Here is a 21,375-nt window from a genome sequence, read left to right as displayed (position 1 = left end):
CGGACGGACGGACGGACGGACGGACGGACGGACGGACGGACGGACGGACGGACGGACGGACGGACGGACGGACGGACGGACGGACGGACGGACGGACGGACGGACGGACAGACAGAGCCGTAACTACGTCTGAAAAATAAAACTTTCCACGAACTGTGTCTGTTTGAGTTTATAGAGGAAGATCTTAAGTATCAAATACAACCTTTCATTATTGAAGACTACTTCATTACTCTGGCATATTTTTTTAAAACTAAGCAAGCAATCCACTTCCTGTTTACACCATCATGCCCAGTGTACGTTAATGGTCACATGCTGTCCGCCTTCGAAGGCTGCCGCGTGGATGCTCCAATAATGCTGAAAACTCCTGTGTGGACGGAGATCGGTTCTATTTGACAACTCTGCATCCAACGAGACACGGACTAGTGTGGATATGGCCTAAGAGTGGGGACAGGGACTTGTACAAAGAGTCAAAATACAGGTTTAGCAAGGCAGTGAGAGATGCTCAATGACTGTATTCTGAGAAACTGCAACATCAGCTCTCAGCCAATGACTCGGCTTCTGTCTGGAGAGGTCTCAGATAGATCACCAACTACAAGCCCAAAACCCCCCACTCCATGAACGACCTCCGCCTGGCAGACGAGCTGAGTGAGCACTACTGCCGCTTTGAAAGACAATGGGACAGTCCTGACTCCATCCCCCACAGCCCCATCAACCATCACCAGTCCACCAGCCCCCCCTCCCCCAGCTCAGCAGGGGCCCATGCCTCTGTACCACCCATTCCAGCGCCCCCCCCCCCCAGTGGGGGGGCTATTCAGCTATTCAGGAGAGCGATGTAAACAGGCTCTTTAAAAAACAGAATCCCCGCAAAGCAGCCGGCCCAGACTTGATCTCCCCCTCCACCCTGAAGTGTTGTGCTGACCAGCTGTCTCTGGTGTTTACAGACATTTTCAACACCTCCCTGAAGACATGCCATGTACCAGCCTGCTTCAAGGCCTCCACCATCATCCCTGTCCCTAAAAAAACCAGGGATCACAGGACTTAATGAGTACAGGCCCGTCGCCCTGACCTCTGTGGTCATGAAGTCTTTTGAGCGCCTTGTCCTGTCCCATCTAAAAACCCTCACCGATCCACTCCTGGACCCCCTGCAGTTCGCCTACAGAGCCAACAGATCTGTAGATGACGCAGTCAACTTGGCCCATCACTTCATCCTCCAGCATCTGGACTCCCCAGGAACCTACGCCAGGATCCTGTTTGTGGACTTCAGCTCTGCTGTCAATACCATCATCCCGTCTCTGCTGCATGATAAGCTCTCCCAGCTGCAGGTGCCCGACTCCACCTGCAAGTGGATCACAGACTTCCTGTCTGACAGGAAGCAGCACGTGAAGCTGGGAAAGCATGTCTCATCCTCCAGGACCATCAGCACTGGCTCCGTTCTTTCCCCTCTTCTCTTCTCCCTGTACACCAACAGCTGCACCTCCAGTCACCAGTCCGTCAACCAGTCCATCCTCTGCTCCTCCATCACGGTCTGGTACGCTTCAGCCACTGCAAAGGACAAGGGCAGACTGCAGCGCATCATTCGCTCTGCTGAGAAGGTGATTGGCTGAAATCTGCCGTCCCTCCAGGACTTGTTCACTTTAAGAACCCTGAAGCGAGCAAGAAGGATTGTAGCTGACCCCTCTCACCCTGGACATAAACAGTTTGTGCCCCTTCCATCTGGTAGGAGGCTGAGGTCCATCAGGACCAAGACCTCACGACACATGAACAGTTTCTTCCCGTCGGCAGTCGTGCTCATCAACAGAGCCCGGGACCCCCACTGACTCTGTCATCCCCAGGACAATTTCCCACCGGTCACTCCCCCGCACATCCCTTCTATCACACACAACACTTTCACACTACACATCATCTCACTGGTTTATAGTCCTGTTACCTGTCCGCTTGTGCACTCGACTTCACTTTATTTTATATTTCACTTTATTTATATTTTACTTTATCTTATATTTTCTGGAAATTTAATTTGTTTCTACTTTGCATTGTTGATTGTTGTTGATTGTTACGCACCTCCCGTCATGTCAAATTCCTTGTATGTTCAACATACAATGGCAAGACAAGTACAAATCACCATCATTACGTAGTTATTTCGGGGTCCCTTTTTGTCGGTTTACTGCCATTAAATCACAGCCCAATCAGTTTATTTTGTGTTCCTACAGCTGTAGTAAACAGCGACCGGTGGCTTGCTAGCCAGTGAATACAGCTCGATAAAATCCACGGACCTCCTCTGAACAATATTATGAACCAGACATGACGTGTTTAGTTTCCCGGGATATCTGTGACTTCCACGACACGTATTAAGCAGAAATAGAGGTTATTTTTTCCATGGTTGATGGCTGACAGTTGAACGGCTTTCAGGGCGTCCACCGCGATTCACGCGAATTAACACAAATAGTCCCCGGCGAGACCGGCGGCGCGAATGACGCTAATACGTGCCGCATTTGGTGTGAACACGGCATAAGAGGACTGTCAGGAATGGGGTCACAGGTTGCTAATGAGGCGCTACGCGAGCCTCATGGGGAGGACATCAACAGCATGAAAGACTGTATCACAGACTACATCACCTTCTTTGTGAACAACACCGTCCCCACCCAAAGAGTGCGGTGTTTTCCAAACAATCACCCCTGGATTACCAGTGACCTGACCCCTGCTTCTCCCTCCCTCACAATTCCAGACTCCACTGCTCCCCTGCCCAGAGATGGTGGAGTCAGAGTACAGGGACCTGGTGCAGAGAAACCACATGCTCCTGAACATGACCAAAACCAAAGAGATGGTCATAGACTTCAGGAGAACAAGGACTGCTCTTGATCCCATCAACATTCTGCGAGAGGAGGTGGAGTTGATAGACAAGTACAAGTACCTTGGAGTCCCCTTGACAGCAGACTGGACTCTGCTTCCTGAGGAAACATAAGGACACCTTTAATAATGGAAGAGGTTGCAGCTCTTTTATCAGTCTGTCATTGAAAGCACTTTCAGGAAGAGACTGATCCAGGTCTATTCGTCTAGCTATTAGTCGATGAGTATTGTATTATTGGTAAGTATTGTATTGCACATCTTTGTTCAACGTAATGGTACGGTTTCCCACTGGGATTGATGAAGTGCAATGCTTAGAGCAGTTGCAGCTGTCTGAAAAAAGCACTGGTATTGATTCAACTAAACACTCCACCATTTCCAACTGCCTGCAATCACAGGAGATGAGCACACATTACCTCTACTCAAGTGTAGAAAACCATGTCACGTTTATTTTAGCAACAGGTTCCCTAGTTGCCCACGCTGCTGTCTCAAGTGACATCAAGTTTTTGCAGGTATTAGAAGAGGCAGATATGCATTAAAGGCATTTTAGCTGTATCGAGATGGACCAAGAAAGATGCTTTCATCGTCCTCACTCACTGCAGACCCTTTTCTCTATTATTGAGATGGACATTTTGTCGTGAGTGACCTTGTCCTCTATATAACTCCTACCTCCTCCCACCAATCACTGGGACAAGAAACATTCATTAGTCTCAAAATTCATATGGGAGAGGAGGCAACCTCGGCTCAAGATTTATACCTTGCAGCGCCACGAATATGATGGGGGTTTTTCTGTTCCAGATTCCAAACTCTACATCTGGTCAGTTGTGCTTCATCCCCTCTCAACGTGGTTCAACCCTAACTCATCAGTTTCTTCCGGTCCGTGGAGGAGAGGCTGCAATGGTTGGTATTGGTTTACTGCTGTACCACTTAAACACTCCTATTCTGACTGGGTCTTCCTGTTGATAACGAATCCATTGTATGGAATCAATTGTATGGAATAGACTATAGAACACAATGGTGGAATGATCCAGGAACGCTGAACATCAGCAGATCCACCTCAACGTACTACGAGAAAACAGCCACATAATGAAGGCTATTCCCTCCCCACAATATGACCTCTGCCCTGTTGGACACACTGCACTTTATTACATAAGTGTAGGGAATGTAGCACTGTAGCGGATTTTAGGAGTCAGGAACTGTAGTACCATGTTCACCCACAGCCATGCTCTTGAGTGATTTCCAGTTATCATACCCTGGAAGCCGTGTAGGGTTAGCAGGCCTGACCGCAGCTGAGAAGATGCTCCAGACTAACTCTCTCTGGTGAGATTCAGAGTGACATTGCATAAAACAACCCAAGGCACGAAAGTACCTTGGTCCATTTACTTAAGAACTGCTGTACTTAAGTAGAATGTTGATGCTACTTTCTACTTCATTATATTTATTTATAATGAGTATGTAAAATACAATGCATTGAAAAACAGTAAATGAAACCACCCAACAGTATACAAATGAATAAAAATAGCTCTATTGCAGCCAGCTACAAACTTAAAATGCATGTTATCGCATTAATAATAATAATATAATATATAATAATGTAATCCCTAAACAGCCCATTGGCTGCATAGTAAGTACTTTTACTTTATACTTTTAGTACATTTTCATGATTATTTACGTACATCATTTCAATTAAGTTTTTGAATGTGTTTTTTTTTTATTGTGGTATTTTTAAGTGAGTAAATGATATTAGTACTTCCAGTACTGGTATTATCACCATCACAACAGCTACACTTCCCCAGATGTTGTCTTTAATTGGTTTCTTTATGATCTTCATTGTGTTTGTCAAAGCTAAGATGAGGTCGATTACAAATCCCAACTCCCTTCCTCCATCTTTGCCCGTGCCATCTGCTAAGCGGCTGGTGGAGGTACAGTCCTAACTCGGTGTTGCGTGTTCATGCGCACATGAATGAAAACGATGACGTGATAAAGAGATTTCAAAAGTATGACAGAGCTTTTGCAGGATCTTGTGTGTAGAGGATGGGGAAGGCCGAGCTGGGCGATCACACGGATGAGAGGACACATATATATATATATATATATATATATACACATATATATATCTATATCTATATATATATATATATATATATGTATGTAGATATATATCCATATATATATGTAGATATATATCCATATATATATATGTAGATATATATCTATATATATATATAGATATAGATATATAGATATATATAGATAGATGCACATTGACGGGTTTCCACCAAATCTGAATATCTTTTATATAAAGATGTATTTTTTATGATAAGTGATAATATAACAAGCTCACAAATGCTGCACACAAGCAGAAGCATGAATCCAAATGTTTTCAAATCAAAAATTGCAAGAGGCACAATATTTGTTGAAGGAAAAACATGAGTCAAAATATCATTCTAACTTAAGTATTGTGGTGCTGCAGAGATGTCCCGGCCTACAGCTCTTACTCTACCAACGCAAAAAAAAATCACACTATAATCATTTCAAAATATTTTTCAATGACAATGAGAGTAATGATGCAATTAGATTTTTTATTCCGAATCGTTCAGCGTAACTTACCGCTGGTGCCAGAATAACAAAATATGGACACAAAACAGCGAATATTGCAGGTAACTTAAAGGTCCTCCTGTACCATGTCGCCCTGTTTCTTTTTTTTTAATACATTTTTTATTGAAAGACACGAGACAATATTAAGACAATACATAGACATAACAACAAGAGGATGACAAGAACAGTGGGATAAAAGAGAGCAAATATCATATAGTCAGTGTGTATGTGTGCGTGTGTGTGAGAATGTCCTTCAGCCTTTTGAGATGGAGGGAAAAATATATAAAAAGAATAATAATAATTTAAAAAAAATTTTTTAAACACAACAAACTAAAAAAAATAAATCAAAAAATCAAAAACAGGTAAGTATGTGTGCATATGGATGTTCATGGATGCATGTACGTGGGTTTCAATTGGTTGTCCGGCAAGAAAAACAAAACAGAAATCAATAATAGTAAAAAGTACACACAAAAAAATATATAGATATACACCGGTATATATACTATTGTAGGTGTGTGGAAATAAACAAGGAGTCGAGTATTCCCTTTGGCTGCACCTTCTGGCCGTTTATTTCTATCCATACAAAACCTAAAACACATTCACTTCCTGTCACCCTTTAACCCCCTCTGTCACCAGGGTTACACCCATTTCCTTAAAGGGGCCCCGTGAATTCAGTCGTCCCCTACATGCCTCCCCCCAGAATTCACCAACTCCCGAGATTAGTCCCAACCATTAATGTTTGGGGGCCCGGATCAACCGACCAGCCCGACTCCGTGTCTCTGGGGCCGGAGGCAGAACCACCGTTGAAGGCCCCCTCCGGGTCCTGTCGTGCTGCGGTGGGAGGGTACGAGGCCGCCGTGGGGGTTCAGCCAACCGTACAGGTTGGTCCAGGTCCAGATGTGCTGGTTTAAGGCGGTCAACCGACACGTACTCCAGCTTGCCGCCCATGTCGACCTTGCAGGTTTTGTCTCCGGTCTCCAGCACCCGGAACGGCCCGACGTAGGGGAGTTGAAAGGGTCCACGGTGGCCGTCCTGGCGAACAAACACATACTCCGCTGACCTGAGGCTGGACGGGACATATGACTGCGGAAGGCCGTGCTGCGACGTGGGCACTGGTTTAAACAGCCTGGCTTTTTCCAGGAGTGTTTCCCCCTGCTGGGTTGCAGACCAAGGGTCTGTGACTTTGGGGATAAACTCCCCCGGGACCCGCAGTGGCTCTCCACTTTAAACCAGCTCAGCCGATGAAGCTTGCAGATCATCTTTGGGGGCTGTCCTGAGCCCCAACATGACCCACGGGAGCCTGTCCACCCAACTGCTGTCTTTGAGGCTGGCACGGAGAGCAGCTTTCATCGACCGGTGGAACCGCTTGCATAAGCCATTAGCCTGCGGGTGGTAGGCGGTAGTGCGATGGAGCTTCACCCCTAGGCTTCCTGCAACTGCATTCCACAGCTCTGATGTAAACTGTGGGCCTCGGTCCGAGGAAACGTGAGCTGGGGCTCCAAACCTGGCGACCCAAGCGTGAATAAATGCCCGAGCCACCTCATCCGCCGTTGTTGATGACAACGGGACAGCTTCTGGCCAACGAGTGGTTCGGTCTACCATCGTGAGGAGATGTGTGAACCCACGGGATGGGGACAAAGGTCCTACCAAGTCCACATTCACATGATCGAACCTCCTTTCTGGCACCGAGAACTGTGCTAACGGGGCCTTTATGTGACGGTGCACCTTGGAGCGCTGGCACACCACACAAGTCCCGGCCCACTTCCGTATATCCTTTTTCAGCCCGTGCCAGACAAATTTTGCTGAGATCAACTTCTGAGACGCCCTCTTGCCCGGGTGGGACAGTCCATGAATAGCATTGAAAACCTGCTGTCTCCATTCGTCGGGAACAACTGGCCGCGGCTGGCCTGTGGAGACGTCGCACAGGAGCGTAACGCCAGTTTCGCCAAACGGGACCTCCTCCAACCGCAGTCCCGTGACTGCCGTCCTCAACTCCTGGACGCCCGGGTCTGTAACTTGATCCTCTGCCATCTTGTTATAGTCCAAGCCTAACTGGACAGCCCCGGTGACAGCCCTGGAGAGACTGTCTGCGACCAGGTTTTCCTTGCCCGCTACATGCTGCACATCCGTGGTAAACTCTGATATGAAGGAGAGCTGGCGCTGCTGGCGTGCAGACCATGGTTCGGTGCTCTTACTCATGGCAAACGTCAGTGGTTTGTGATCCACAAATGCAGTGAACGGCTGAGCCTCCAGCAGGAACCAGAAATGCCGAATGGCCAGAAAGAGGCCGAGGAGCTCCCGATCGAACGTGCTGTATTTCCGCTCATTAGGCCGCAACTGTCGACTGAAGAAGGCCAGCAGTTGCCACGCCCCTTTCACCCACTGCTCGTGCACCGCGCCCACCACGTAGTCCGAAGCGTCCGTGGTGATGGCAATCGGAGCCTTAGGTGACGGGTGTGCCAGCATTGTTGCGTTTGCCAGAGCTGTTTTTGCATCAACAAACGCAAGTTCCCTCTCTTCAGTCCAATCCACCAGCTGTTTGATGGCCTTGCCTTTCAGGGCTTCGTACAGGGGCCGCATCACCTGCGCTGCTCGGGGAATAAAGCGATGGTAAAAGTTCACCATGCCTAAAAACTCCTGCAGGGCCCTCACCGTGAGTGGGCGTGTAAAGTTAGTCACTGCCTCCACCTTTGCCGGGAGGGGGAGCGCCCCATCCTTTGTGATGCGGTGACCCAGAAAGTCAATGGTGGTCAACCAAAACTGGCACTTAGCCGGGTTGATGATCAACCCGTGCTGGCTGAGTCGCTCGAATAGAGTCCGGAGGTGAGACCTGTGCTCTGCTCTTGACGAACTGGCCACCAGGATGTCATCCAGGTAGACGAACAGGAAAGGCAGGTCCCTCAGCACCGTGTCCATTAGACGCTGGAACGTCTGTGCTGCATTTTTTAGGCCAAACGGCATCCTCAAGAACTCAAACAGGCCGAACGGAGTGATCAGCGCAGTCTTGGGAATGTCCAGCGGGTGAACGGGCACTTGATGGTAACCTCTTACCAGGTCCACTTTCGAAAACACCACGCTCTCCGACAAGTGGGTAGAAAAGTCTTGGATATGTGGAACCGGATAGCGGTCCGGGATTGTTGCCTCGTTGAGCCGGCGATAATCTCCACACGGGCGCCACCCGCCCCCAGGCTTCGGGGCCATGTGCAGGGGTGAAGCCCATGGACTGTCGGAGCGGCGAATGATGCCCAGGCGCTCCATGTTTTCAAACTCTATCTTGGCGATGGTGTGCTTTGCCGGATCTAGGCGCCGGGCCCGGGCATGTACCGGTGGGCCGGTGGTAGAGATGTGATGCTCCACCCCATGCTTGACCGTGGAGGAGGAGAAGGTGGGCTGCGAGAGGTCTGGGAACTCGGCCAGCAGACGCATAAACTCATCAGCCGCTGAAAGCATGTTAGTCAACCTGGTAGAGCCCGCTCTACTTAGTGTACATGGGTAAGAGCAAAAAGTCACAGCATTTATCAGGTGGCGGCCCTTGACGTCCACCAATAGCCCATAAGCGCATAGGAAATCCGCGCCGAGCAGGGGAATGGCAATTTTGGCAGTCACAAAGTCCCAGCTGAAACGCTGCCCCATAAAACACAGCTCCAGGCACCGTGTCCCAAAAGTCCGTATGGGGGTACCATTCGCGGCTTCCAGCGGGGGGCCCTGCCCGTTCGTCAGCATGTCCACCCGCGATGCAGGCACAACGCTCCTCTGCGCCCCCGTGTCACAGAGAAAGTGTCGCCCGGAAACGTTGTCCCTGATGAACAGCAGCCTGCCTTCCCAACCGACGCCCATGGCAGTCACTGAGCGCCGGCCCTGGCATTTCCCGTCCTGCCGAAACTGCATGGTGAACGGCACTTTGTAGCCCGTGGCCCAAACCTTGCATGGTAATAGCACAGACCGGTAGCTCCCCGCCGTTGGCTCGCTGCTGCTGCTGCTGCGGTGACGATCGTTGTCTCCCCCGGCCACGCCGTGGCTTGGGCCGGCCTCAACGCGGCCGTGTAGCTTTGTTGGCCCGCCAGAAAAAACTTATCGGCCTACTCGGCCAACTCACGACAATCGGTAATCCTGGTAATCCTGGTAATCCTGGTAATCCCGCTGCACCTGCAGCGGGAGCTGCTGCAGAAAAGGTTCCGTAAACGGAAACTCCAGCTCGTATTTACCTAGCAGCGCTAACATTTTGTCCATTAGCTCCGATGGCTTGCTGTCGCCGAGGCCATTCAGAGCAAGCAACCGGCGAGCCTGCTCAGAGTCCGAAAGCCCGAAAATGTTCAACAGCCGGTCTTTCAGGGTATTGTACTTATCCCTCTCTGGCGGATTTTCCAGAATGCTCACCACTCTGCCTGCTGTCGAACTGCCGAGAGCCGCCACGACATAATAATATCTTGTCGCGTCCGCTGTAATGTCTCTGAGGGCAAACTGTGCCTCAGTTTGAGCGAACCACACCGCCGCTTGCGTCTCCCAAAACTCCGGCAGTTTCAGCGAAACTGCGTGCGTCGTCATTCTTTCTTCTGGAAACGTCCAGGAGCGTCAGGGTCACCAATGTAGGTGCGTGGAAACAAACAAGGAGGCGAGTATTCCCTTTGGCTGCACCATGTGGCCGTTTATTTCCATCCATACAAAACCTAAAACACATTCACTTCCTGTCACCCTTTAACCCACTCTGTCACCAGGGTTACACCCCTTTCTTTAAAGGGGTCCCGTGAATTCGGTCGTCCCCTACACTATACATATTTCAATATTAATAGAATGGGTGGTGTCACGTTTGCAGAAACATAGTGAGGGATGACCAGGTGGAATGGTGTTCTGTTGTATTGTATATGATGGATGAGGTTAGATTTTCCATTGAAATATATTCTATAATTTTCTCCAGTGTGCGATGTGTGTATTATTCCTTGATTTCCAGTTCATGAGGATAGTTTTCTTGGCGATAGTTCGGGCCACAAGGAGTAATTTGCGGTTTGTTTTACTCAGATGTATTGTTGAGATGTCTCCTAGTAAGCACAGTGAAGGGGATAAAGGGACGAGGCAGCCCAGGAAGACAGACAGTGACTCAGTTATTTCTTCCCAAAAGTGATTAACTGGTGTGCAGTGCCAGGTGGCATGAACATAGCTATCCGGGCTGGTTTGAGTGCAATCTGGACAGATCTCTGACGTGAATCCCATTTGAAACATTTTTTGCCCGGTGTAATGAATTCTGTGAAGTATTTTATACTGTATTAGTTGTACATTGGCATTTTTAGTCATGAAGTAGATGTTATTGCAGATTTCGTTCCAGAAATCAGGAGTGATGGATAGGTCTGATTCCCATTTTCTTGATGGTATGGATTATTTTTGTCAGACTGTGATATTACTCTACATATTTTTGAGATAAACTTTTTTGAAGAGGGGATATTAATTAATTCTGAGGTTGAGGGGGGTAATTCTAGGTTAGTGGCCTTAATGTTAAGTTTGGATTGAACGGATGATTTGAGTTGCAGATATTCCAAAAATTGATTGCTCCTGATGCCGTACTTCTGAACCAAGTGAGGGAATGAAACCATGGTGTTATTATTGAAGATGTGTTTCAGATGAGTGATGCCTTTAGCGGACCATGTGTGGAGATTTAGAGGTATCTTGTGACTTAGAAAATCAGGATTGTTCCATATGGAAGTAAAATTTGAAGGTGCAAAAGTAATGTTCGTGATTTTGTGGAATTTCCACCAGGCTGTCAGAGTTTCTGCTATTGTTAGTATATTGAAACAAGGATGGCGTTTGATAGATTGGCTTAAAAATGGTAAGTCAGAAATCTGAATGTCCTTACAAACTGTCTGTTCTATATCTAACCATGTGTTGTCTGATTGGCTGGGGTGGATCCATTTAAGAATGTACTGAAGTTTATTTGCTAGAGAGTAGTGAAAAAAACGTGGAGCTTCAAGTCCTTGTGTTTTTGGTTTTTGTAGAGTGGCCAGTTTAATTCTTGGCATTTTATTTTTCCAGTAGAATTGAGTAATGATTGAGTCAAGCGACTTGAACCAGGAGTGGGTGGGTTGAGATGGTATCATTGTGAATAGGTCATTTATTTTAGGAAGTATTGTCATTTTAACTGTAGCTATTCTGCCCATGAGTGATAGTGGTAGGTTCATCCAGCGGAGGAGGTCGTCATTTATTGTTTTAAGTAATGGAGTGAAGTTGAGTGTGAACAGCTCTGACAGCTTGGGGGAAATATGTATTCCCAAATACGTGATGGCACCTGTACAGAAAGGGATAGGTGGTGTATGGGCTGCCCCATCCCAACTGTTACTATCTAATGGAAGGATGGATGATTTACTCCAGTTAATGGAGTAGTCGGAGATATTAGAGAATGATTCCATGACTTTAATAGTTTCCTGTAGTGATGAGTAGGGGTTTTGTAGGAAGAGCAATATATCATCTGCATAGAGACTGATCTTGTGATGGGTGTTGAGTTTTTGAATTCCTTTTATGTAGATGTTCTGACGAATAGCTGCAGCTAATGGTTCAATGAAAATGCTGAAAAGTGAGGGAGAGAGTGGGCATCCTTGCCTAGTCCCCCTGTGCAGTGTGAAGCTTTGTGAGGTTTGTCCATTAGTGATGACAGTGGCTGACGGTGAAGTATATAGAATTTGAACCCAGTTAATAAATGATTCCCCAAAGCCAAATCTTTGTAATGTGCTTGTGAGAAATGTCCAGTTTACTCTGTCGAAGGCTTTTTCTGCATCCAAGGAGGCTATGATGGTACCAGTTTGTTGTAATGATGAGTAATTGATAAATTAAACAGTCTGCGTGTGTTAGTGGATGAATGTCTACCTTTGATAAAGCCGGTTTGATCTGGATGAATTATGGATGGAGTGACTTTGTCTAATCTGTGAGTTAATGCCTTAGTGATGATTTTAATATCTACATTGAGAAGAGAAATGGGACGGTAACTAGAAGGAAGAGTTGGATCTTTGTTTGGTTTGAGGAGGAGTGGGAATGGTGAACACTGGCTGTGTTCATGTTGGCTGGAAATTGCAAATTTTGTTTTATTTCAATTATCATTTTGTTAAAGAGTGGAGCTAGAATGAACCAGAAGTGTTTATAGAACTCAGCTGGGAAGCCATCGGGACCTGGTGCTTTGTTATTGGGCATAAGATTGAGGACAGTAAAAAGTTTGTCCTGTGTGAGTCAAGTATGTTGATTTGTTCTTTGTTAAGCTGTGGTAAATCAATGCTGTTGAGAAATGAATTGATGTCTTCTTGATTTGGGTTATTTTTAGATGAATATAGATTGGCATAAAAACTTCTGAAGATTTTATTTATTTCATCGGGTGAATTTGTGGGCTTCCCTGCAGAGTCCTTGATGATTGAGATTGTTGTTTTTTCTTTATTTCATTTAATTTTATTTGCCAGATATTTACCGGATTTATTGCTATGGTGAAACTTTTCTTGTCTAAGTCTGTGTATGAGGAATTGAGTTTTATTATTTATAATTTCATTTAATTGGAATTTGTACTTTCTTAATTCGTTCTGGGTTTCCGTTGTTTGGTTACTTGCTTTCATGGTTTCGAGTCGGTTGATTTGTTGTTCCAGTTCAGCTTCTTGTTGTTTTTCTTTCTTTTTGTTGTAAACATAGAATGAGATGATTATTCCTCTAAAAACTGCTTTCCATGTTTCCCGCAGAAGGGTTGGTGATGACTCTGGGGAATCATTTATTTCTAAGGACGCCCACTCTTTTTTAATAAGACTATCAAACTGAGGGTCTTTGAGAAGAGATGTATTGAAGCGCCATCTAGTGATAGGTTTATGTAGGGTAACTCTGTTCCAAATAAATGTTACGGGAGCATGGTCGCTAATAATGATAGGATGGATCTTCGAGTCTGAAATATTAGATATGATTGAATTGCTGTTGAGGAAGAAGTCAATGCGTGAGTATGAGTGGTGAGAAGAATGAGTATTCTCTTGAGTTTGGGTGCTGTAATCGCCAAATATCGCCAAGACCAAAATCACTCATGAACTGTTTTATCATGTCTGTGGATTGCCAGGTATGCTTATTATTTGGATTTTTAGATCTGTCCACTGATGGGTCGATAACGTTGCCCTGTTTCTAAAGACGGACCAACAAAAGACAGCTCAGTGATTATAACTAATTGCAGAGAAATTGGATGAATGATGTTATTTTCTGAGAGTGCGGTGTTCAATATGACAGGAAATTAGGCACTCTAGACCAGAGGTAGCCAACACGGTGCACCCTGTCGCCCGCAGGGACCACGTGAGTCGCCCGCAAGGCATGTTCTAAAAATAGCACTGGTCCCCATGGAGCTCCGTCTAAAATAGTTGCTTGCGTGTAGATTCTAAAACAGGGGTGTCCAAACTTTTTTCACTGAGGGCCACATACAGAAAAATATACCAAGGGCTGGGCCACTCAGGTCCGATCGCCTCACCCCTAGTGTGTTAAAGTGAGCAAAATCAATCAAATTTGGTTCTCAATGTGCTTTTGTTCAGATTTAACAGAGATGTTTGCTCACGTATGTTGAGCCGAACAGACTCATTATTCAAATAGAAGGGAGTTGAGAACAGCTCGATGTCTCTCTCAATGAGAGAAACATATTGAAAGCCATGGCAGCTGGTTGAACATGTTCTAGGTAGGGCTGTGCCACATCCAATCAATTTCAGCAAACATCCCAGTATGATTTAATGCTAAATAAATGAAGGTATCAAACACGTATTGCTACTTTGCAGTTAAATATTTAACATTTATTCCAACATGAAAAAAAGCAGAAAATAACACTTTGACAAACACGTCAGGACATCTTATTTACAGCTGGTAGCTTCATGTGCTGCTTCCCTTTCCTGCTAGTCTGCTGTCTGATTGTGAGGTCAGGCTGATCTGATATCAGCACTGCAGTTTCTCCTCTCAAACGGGTCTTGGAGGAGTAGTGCTCGCGCTGGAGCTCGCGCCCGCCTGTAGAGACTCGTCCGGACGGGAACGCGCAGCTTGGGGCAGAACCCCAAATGATCGTCAACTCCCCGAATCGATTCTGCCCCAAGCTGAATCTATTTGAGGGCGCTGATTGGCTAAATTGTATGTCACACATTTATATCTTTAATCAGCAATTGGCTAAACTGCGTCACTGCTCTTTTGGGCAGTTTCTCCAGCGCTGCTGAGACGTGCACACGCAGAGAGGACATGCAGGAAAAGCATATATTTACCGCAGATATCATATTTTACACATATTACTGGGTGATTCCATATTTCAAAAACACAAATATTGACAATTTGTATCGTTTATTATTGTTATTATTATTCATTTTATTTGTTGTGGCTCAAGGTGGGGCGGCGCCCTATCGCCCTCTATTGACCAGCCGCCACGTAAGCACTGACTGAGTTCTGTCATGAGAGACGTTATCACGGACACCTATTTCCCCCTTTTAGCAGAAAGGTTGGCCTTTGGAAAAGCACATTTGACTTCGGACTGCGTGGGGAAATGCGCAACATTGAAGTTGCGTAGAGTGCCCTCGTGCTCGAATTATGTTGACAGTTTTCACAACCGTGTTCATCACATCGCCACGCTGGACTGTGTTAGCACAGAGGGCTTCTTGGTGGGTGATACACTGCATTTTAACAGCCTCACCTCCGCTCTCTTGCGCTCGCCTTTCATAGCTGGAGCCCTATCTGTTATAACTCCACACAGCTTGTCTGTTCTCGCTCGGCATCAGTGTAGGACGTGTCATCATCCGGGGCTAAACGTTTCTTTGATTGCTCTTATTTTGTGGAGAAGCTGCCTTGTTCAACACAGTATCTCCACCTAGTGGTGAAACTAAGAAGTACAATACAGTCAAGCGCAAGTTTCAAGTGTGGGCCATATTACATTATATTTTTAGAAGTTGCTGCGGGCCAATTAAAAATGGACCGCGGGCCGTACTTGGCCCGCGGGCCGTAGTTTGGACACCCCTGTTCTAAAATGACTATTTCTTGTCATAAGAGAGTTGGGTACCCGGAGGCGCACGGCGGACAGCCAGGACGAGGCCGCCGCACCGCACTAGGTTTTCAGGTTCTGAATGCCGGGCGCTTCCCGTTGGCGCCAGACGTGCGCAGCGAGCGCACCACATCGTCAGGTCCGTAAATCCTCGGAACAGGCCGCGGGGCAATAACTCAGGGGTGGCGGGGGTAGAGGCGAGGCGAGGCAACGCAATCCGACCGAAAAGGCCCAGACTAGAGGTTTGAACACGGGCGCCCGAAGACCCTCGCGCGCCTCGGAGGGTTGGATCCCCGCTCGGCTACAGACGAGGCTTTTTACTAGTTTCTTCGTGGAGAAAAAGGTTCCGTTGGAAAAGCTGGTGTCGGTGACAACAGACGGGGCTCCCGCCATGACGGGCCGGCATGCAGGCTTCATTGCGCAATGCAAAGGTGACCCAGACTTCACAACATGTCCACATTACCACTGCATCATTCACCAGCAGGCGCTGTGTGCAGCAGTACCCGGCTTTGATCACGTGATGATACAAACATATCAGAGATGTGAGACCTCTGACTTTCACATGTTGAAACAGATTAACAGAAATAAAAGTTGCATGTTTAAATATGTATGTGTAGCTATACCATCATTGTTGTGGAAATCATTCTTAATAATTATTGTGAGGAATAATTAACTGACGTGATTAAACAGTCTCTTCACATATATTATTATTATTAAGGTGATCTGTGCAACTTTGTTATTCAGGAAGTTTGTATCAAATAAGTAGCCCTTCGTACTACTCGGTACCTTTGAAGTAGCTCTCAGTTTAAAAAAGGTTGGTGACCCCTGCTCTAGACTAAATATCACCAATTCTACACACTTCAAAATATAGTGGCAGGTGGAATTGATAAAAAGACGTCTCGGTGCATCTCGGACTGAACTGTCTCCCACAACAACACAACGATAAAGGCTCCTTATCAGAGAGCAACCTACAGCACATTAAAGAGATAAGACCTGGAGCCAGATGCAGACCAGCACAGCAGCCACAGTCTGCTGAGCGTGTCTGTAAATCTCCCGTGGTTCCTCCCTTCTACCAACACTAGGGGTCACTGTGGCTCTGTTTCACGCCCACCCTCCCTCCAACGCTCACTCACCAGCTCCAAGCTGCTGCCGGAGGATGGCTGCGTTCCCCGACAGCGGTGAGGCAGACGACTTGGCCACGGTGGACGAGATGGACGGGAGGAGGCCGGGCTGGGCCTGCTGAGGCATCCGGTGCTTCCCCTGCCCTGACCTCTGACCTCCTGCCAGCCCCTGGCCGGGCTCCGAGGTGGCCCTCCCTGCTCCGCCCCCTCCCAGCCCCGTGTTGGTATTCCTCAGGGGCCAGCGGTTCTGGATGTGCGACACAGCCTCCTCGGCCACCATGCCGTCACCCAGCGCGATATGCAGCACCGCGTGGACCCTAAACTCCTGAGTCTCGTCGCCCCACAGGTCGGACACGCGGCACTCGTACAGCCCCTCTTCTTCCTTCTTCACCTTGGACAGGCTGAGGCGGTGGGAGATGCCGTTGCCTTGAACACGCACAGTCTGGAACCGAGAGAGCGGGAAATGCTGAAACGTGGCAGATGGGAATGCTTGAACAATAACTAGTTTCAGCATGCATTAATCATCAACTTAATAAGGCTCCCTTCATGAGGCACAGGCATCAAAAGCACCTGACCCTGTGTTAGCTTCTCAGCAGACCTACACACTACATCTTATGGAGCCGCAGTTATCCCCAACAAGTGTTCACATGCTATCAGAGCACAACCTGCCGCAGTGTGTTGACACTAAATGTCTGAAAACATGAGATCAAACCTGTCTGAAGAACAAGGGACAGCAGAAGACTGAAGTGAATACTAATCCATCAGTTGAATTACGTAATGTGTGTAAATATGCACACAAATGATCTCTTACAGATCAAACTGTCAGGATTAGAAGCTTCTTTCCCATTAAAAGAGAACACAACAGAGAAAGCCAGGAAGATTGTTCTGGTTCAGCCAAGACGTCACTAAGAGTGAGTGGCAGGTGTAGCAGCCAATCGCCTTTCATGGAGTCACGGCATCATGGGCACACAGAGAAGAGGAGCATCTCTCCACCTTTTACATCCCAACACACTGCCATGTCAGGCAGCTGTTTTCTTTCTCTCAAGACACGTGATCGTCTGTCAACGTCATCATTTTACGACTGACAGTCTTCTGTGTAGTGTTTGAAAAACAACAGTCTCCTATTCAACACAGGAGAGTGGACACTTACACTTATCTTTGTGGCTTCCCTTGGAACAACCTGAAAAAAGAAAGCATTGTGAATCACATGTAGAAAACATGTCTGTGTGTGTATATATATATATATATATATAACTAAATACATGCACATTGCTGGCAACAGTATCACAAGAGTGTTATTTCATTTGGTGGTGAGAGCAAACGGCATGAGCGGAGCTGGTTGCGTACATTTCTCAAAGACGCCATTGATAACCTCTCCTCTCTCTCACGCTGGCTTTCCTCCTCTTTCACCCCCACTGCATGTTTTAATGTGCTTAAACCGCAGAGGAAATGCTGCAGATGTGATTGCCCCTGACTCCTCAGACCACTGAAAAAGACTGATTTGTCATGCTGGAGGGAAAAGTAATTCCCACCGCGTCCTGCCACCATATCCTATCATGGTTTTATGCAGCGGACCTGAGAGGAATGAAATGGTGTTGATACCCAACAAGTGTCCTTTCAGAGTCAGGGTGACATCGCCCTCGTCCTGAGTGATGCACAGGATTAATAGCTGACAAATGCAAGTTTTAAACACTGCTAGTTCTTTAGAAATGTAGAAAGATGGAACAAACTGCATCAGGCTCCTATATCAAGACGTCTCACAGATCTGCAACCTGTGAATTTGCATATATATTTCCACACATATATGCAAAGCGTACAAATGTTGATCTCTGGCAGATTTACAGGGTAGAAGTGATGTATATTCAGCTGCTGGGTAAGACCAGTGCTTAACAGATGTCGGGGTTGAGGAGGCCGACACGACGTATCATTCTGATCAGTACTAACACACACATGATGCCGGATGAACTAACGGTGTTTGAGTTGGCGTCAGTGTTGCAGTTACCTTGGCCCGGTGGGCCGGGGCGCTGATCTGCAGCTCATGGGACAGCTCTTTAGGCACATCCTCCTTCAGGTACCACCACTGGATCTCCAGAGACATGGGCGCTGGGCTGTCGGCCTTGAAGGCGCAGGGCATCTCCACATCCTCTCCCTCCCCCACACTCATATCTTTAGGGACTTCAGTAAATGCCGCTTTGGTTTCATGGAGGCGAATGTGGAGAAAAGCAAGACACCAGAAGCACAGATCAGTGAGTGTGTAAAAAGCGACTTTCATCAGCCTAAAAAGCATCCAGAGCTCGGCCTGTTGATGGCCACCCACCTCCTGTCTGAGCTGCTATGGTTCATTTACTGTGATTTATAGAAGGAAATGATTTTATCAGAGAACTGTGACCTACAATCTGCCTCAGGCTTTATTTGATCAAATAATCCTTTTCATGATGCTGTGATGTGGGCACAGCTCAGCCATACTGTGTTGGCTTTCTTTTCACTGATTTATTGTCACAATTCTCAAACTGTTCCAAAACTGTACAGACAATTGGCAGGATATGTTTAATTCTGCAGACATGCTGGCATTTATTCCACACTATAGCTGTCCAACAGCCACAGTCTATTTTGAAACACGTATTTCATCCCCGCGCGCCTCCCAGCTCGGGGTTCACTTACCATTTGCACAAATCATAAAGGGCGAATTGAGAAGTAAGTAGTAAAGGAGGCTGTATAGTCCCGATTTTTCCATGTCACAGTGAGGCTCGTCACACTGCACGGACATGAGACGGTCCCTGGACCTGGATGCGGAGCGTCCTGTTAACTGCTACTCAAATAACTCCAGAGAAGAAGAAGCACGATCCAGAGCCGCTGCATCATCCGGGCAACGTGTACGATCCGAAGGTGAGCTCGGGGCATCATTAACCCCGCATGTCTGCGCTGGAACAATAACAAGTGGACTTCTTCAAATGTCACAGCAAATAAATCAAGTGAGTAATAAGAGTCCGTCAGTGAACGAGGCGGCTCCTTTATTCCCCACTGAGCGTCGCCTGGAAGAACAACGCCAACTTCCCGGTCAGCGGCAGAAACCTGCTCTTCATCATCTTCATCATCACCACCCCGCTCCCCCGGTGAAGGAAAGCTCTCGAGGGCTCCGCTCCAATACCCATCACATGACCGACCTCTGTGGTGATGCTGCTGGGGAGCCACACATTTGTCCTTTGTCCGTGTTTGTGGTTCCCCCTCTCTCGTCTGGCAGCTGTCACCGACCTGCAGCCTGGTTGGTTTGCTTCGCGAGCGCTTCGCGAGGACGCGCGATCAATAGAGGTCTCTGGGTGCCCCCCCCCCCCCTCTCTGTCTCTCTCTCTCTCTGTCTCTCTCTCTCTCGTGTGCCTTGTCTTCTTCTCACTGCTACTGGCTTCTGAATAATAGACGCAGTGTTTTTCCTCTTTCATTTCTGAAAACAGGCACCACTCACTCAATAAGTGACATATTGTAGGTCTATCTGTCAGGGCTTACCTTTAGGGTATCGATATAATCTATAGGTTAGAGCCTCCACACACAGACAGTCCCAGAGGCTTAACTCTCATCCAAATCCCGTCTGAATCAAATACTGCTCTGCCAAAACCACTCAGGCTGCACAGAGAGAAGACGTGCATAAGCTTCTGTCGTGCCACAGACATCGATGTGACCGGTCGGTTGAGTTTGTCCAACGCCTGCATGGGGCATTAATGGTGGCATACAAACGATAAGTTGACCGGATGGTTCGTGTCATTTAGTGAGATCATTGGTATGCAAGGCAGCATGCGACAGAATCTGTTAGTCTCATTCAGTGAGACAGTTGGTTCTCTCAACAATCTTGCCTTTACTGGTGAAGCCTTCACCAATACACTTCAGTCACTATGTTTAAGGTCTGATCACTGTGACTTCAGCGTACGATGCAGCCTATGTCTTACATCTGCACTAAAGACAAACTCACCACATCTCAGGACCTGTTGAGGCTAAGACCTCACACCACAGGAAGAAGGCCGGAGCACGTGTGTCCGGCTGCTTTGTGCAGTCGACACGCTCCAATAAGAAATCTACCAAGACTGGTTTACAATTATAAGGAATTTAATTCCACTGATGCTAGTACGATTACAGTTGAACATTGGAGTACATACTCCTATGAAATATTAAATCAATAAAACCCCATTTGCAAAAAACTCAACTCAGCTTCTCAGGTATAAAAAACACGTCCGTCGTCTGAGAGCCTTCACACGAGAGAGCAAAAAAGTCTTTTAAATCAAACCTCCCACATATTCGTTCGCGACTCCTCCCCTTCCGTCTATCTCAATTTCTATTGGCCAATTTCCCTACGCACTTCTGTAAATGTCTATCTCCACATCTCTCTCTCCCTGAGCAGCTAACACATTCAAATCCTGTCAGTTATGACTTACTCCCTTCTATGATAGTCCTTCAGTATATAAGCTAGACTTCTGCAACCTTGGCAGAAGCTTCATGTCTTATTAGCTACTAATCTTACAACCCTTTATGTTTATCTTAATTATGCATTCCCAAAACCCTTATGTTTATGACTAATTATGAATTCTTAATTATGAATTATTTAACACTTTTATTATATCTACTAACTACAGTTTTTTGCTCAAATTTCTTACAGACCCTACCTGCATTCAGAACAGAGCTTTGTTGTCAGAAGGCCTTAGCCCGAGCCCTATTTTTAGGATTCTGCTCGAAAATTGCACACCCATACTTGAAGACTGTAAATCTGAAACTACAAGGTCTATTTTAATAATTTTGATGGTATAATACAGGTAAAACTTGTGAGAGACTTGT

General features: G+C 46.8%; 1 protein-coding gene across 1 annotated transcript in view; it reads right to left on the bottom strand.

Moving 5' to 3' along the window:
- Positions 1-19,291, bottom strand: part of vstm2b (V-set and transmembrane domain containing 2B) — a gene marked incomplete at both ends in the record, with an annotated part of 35,856 nt that extends 16,565 nt beyond the window's left edge. Inside the window, 4 exons of the mRNA XM_079295745.1 lie at positions 16,570-16,999; positions 17,708-17,737; positions 18,560-18,747; positions 19,219-19,291. Of these exons, the coding sequence (XP_079151871.1) occupies positions 16,570-16,999; positions 17,708-17,737; positions 18,560-18,747; positions 19,219-19,291 (721 nt within the window). The remainder of the gene's footprint in view (positions 1-16,569; positions 17,000-17,707; positions 17,738-18,559; positions 18,748-19,218) is intronic.
- Between the last annotated feature and the right edge of the window lie 2,084 nt (positions 19,292-21,375).

Source organism: Melanostigma gelatinosum, assembly GCF_949748355.1.
Source record: "Melanostigma gelatinosum genome assembly, chromosome: 2".
In the NCBI taxonomy this organism is placed as follows: domain Eukaryota; kingdom Metazoa; phylum Chordata; class Actinopteri; order Perciformes; family Zoarcidae; genus Melanostigma; species Melanostigma gelatinosum.
This window is presented reverse-complemented; position numbering and strand designations above follow the sequence as displayed.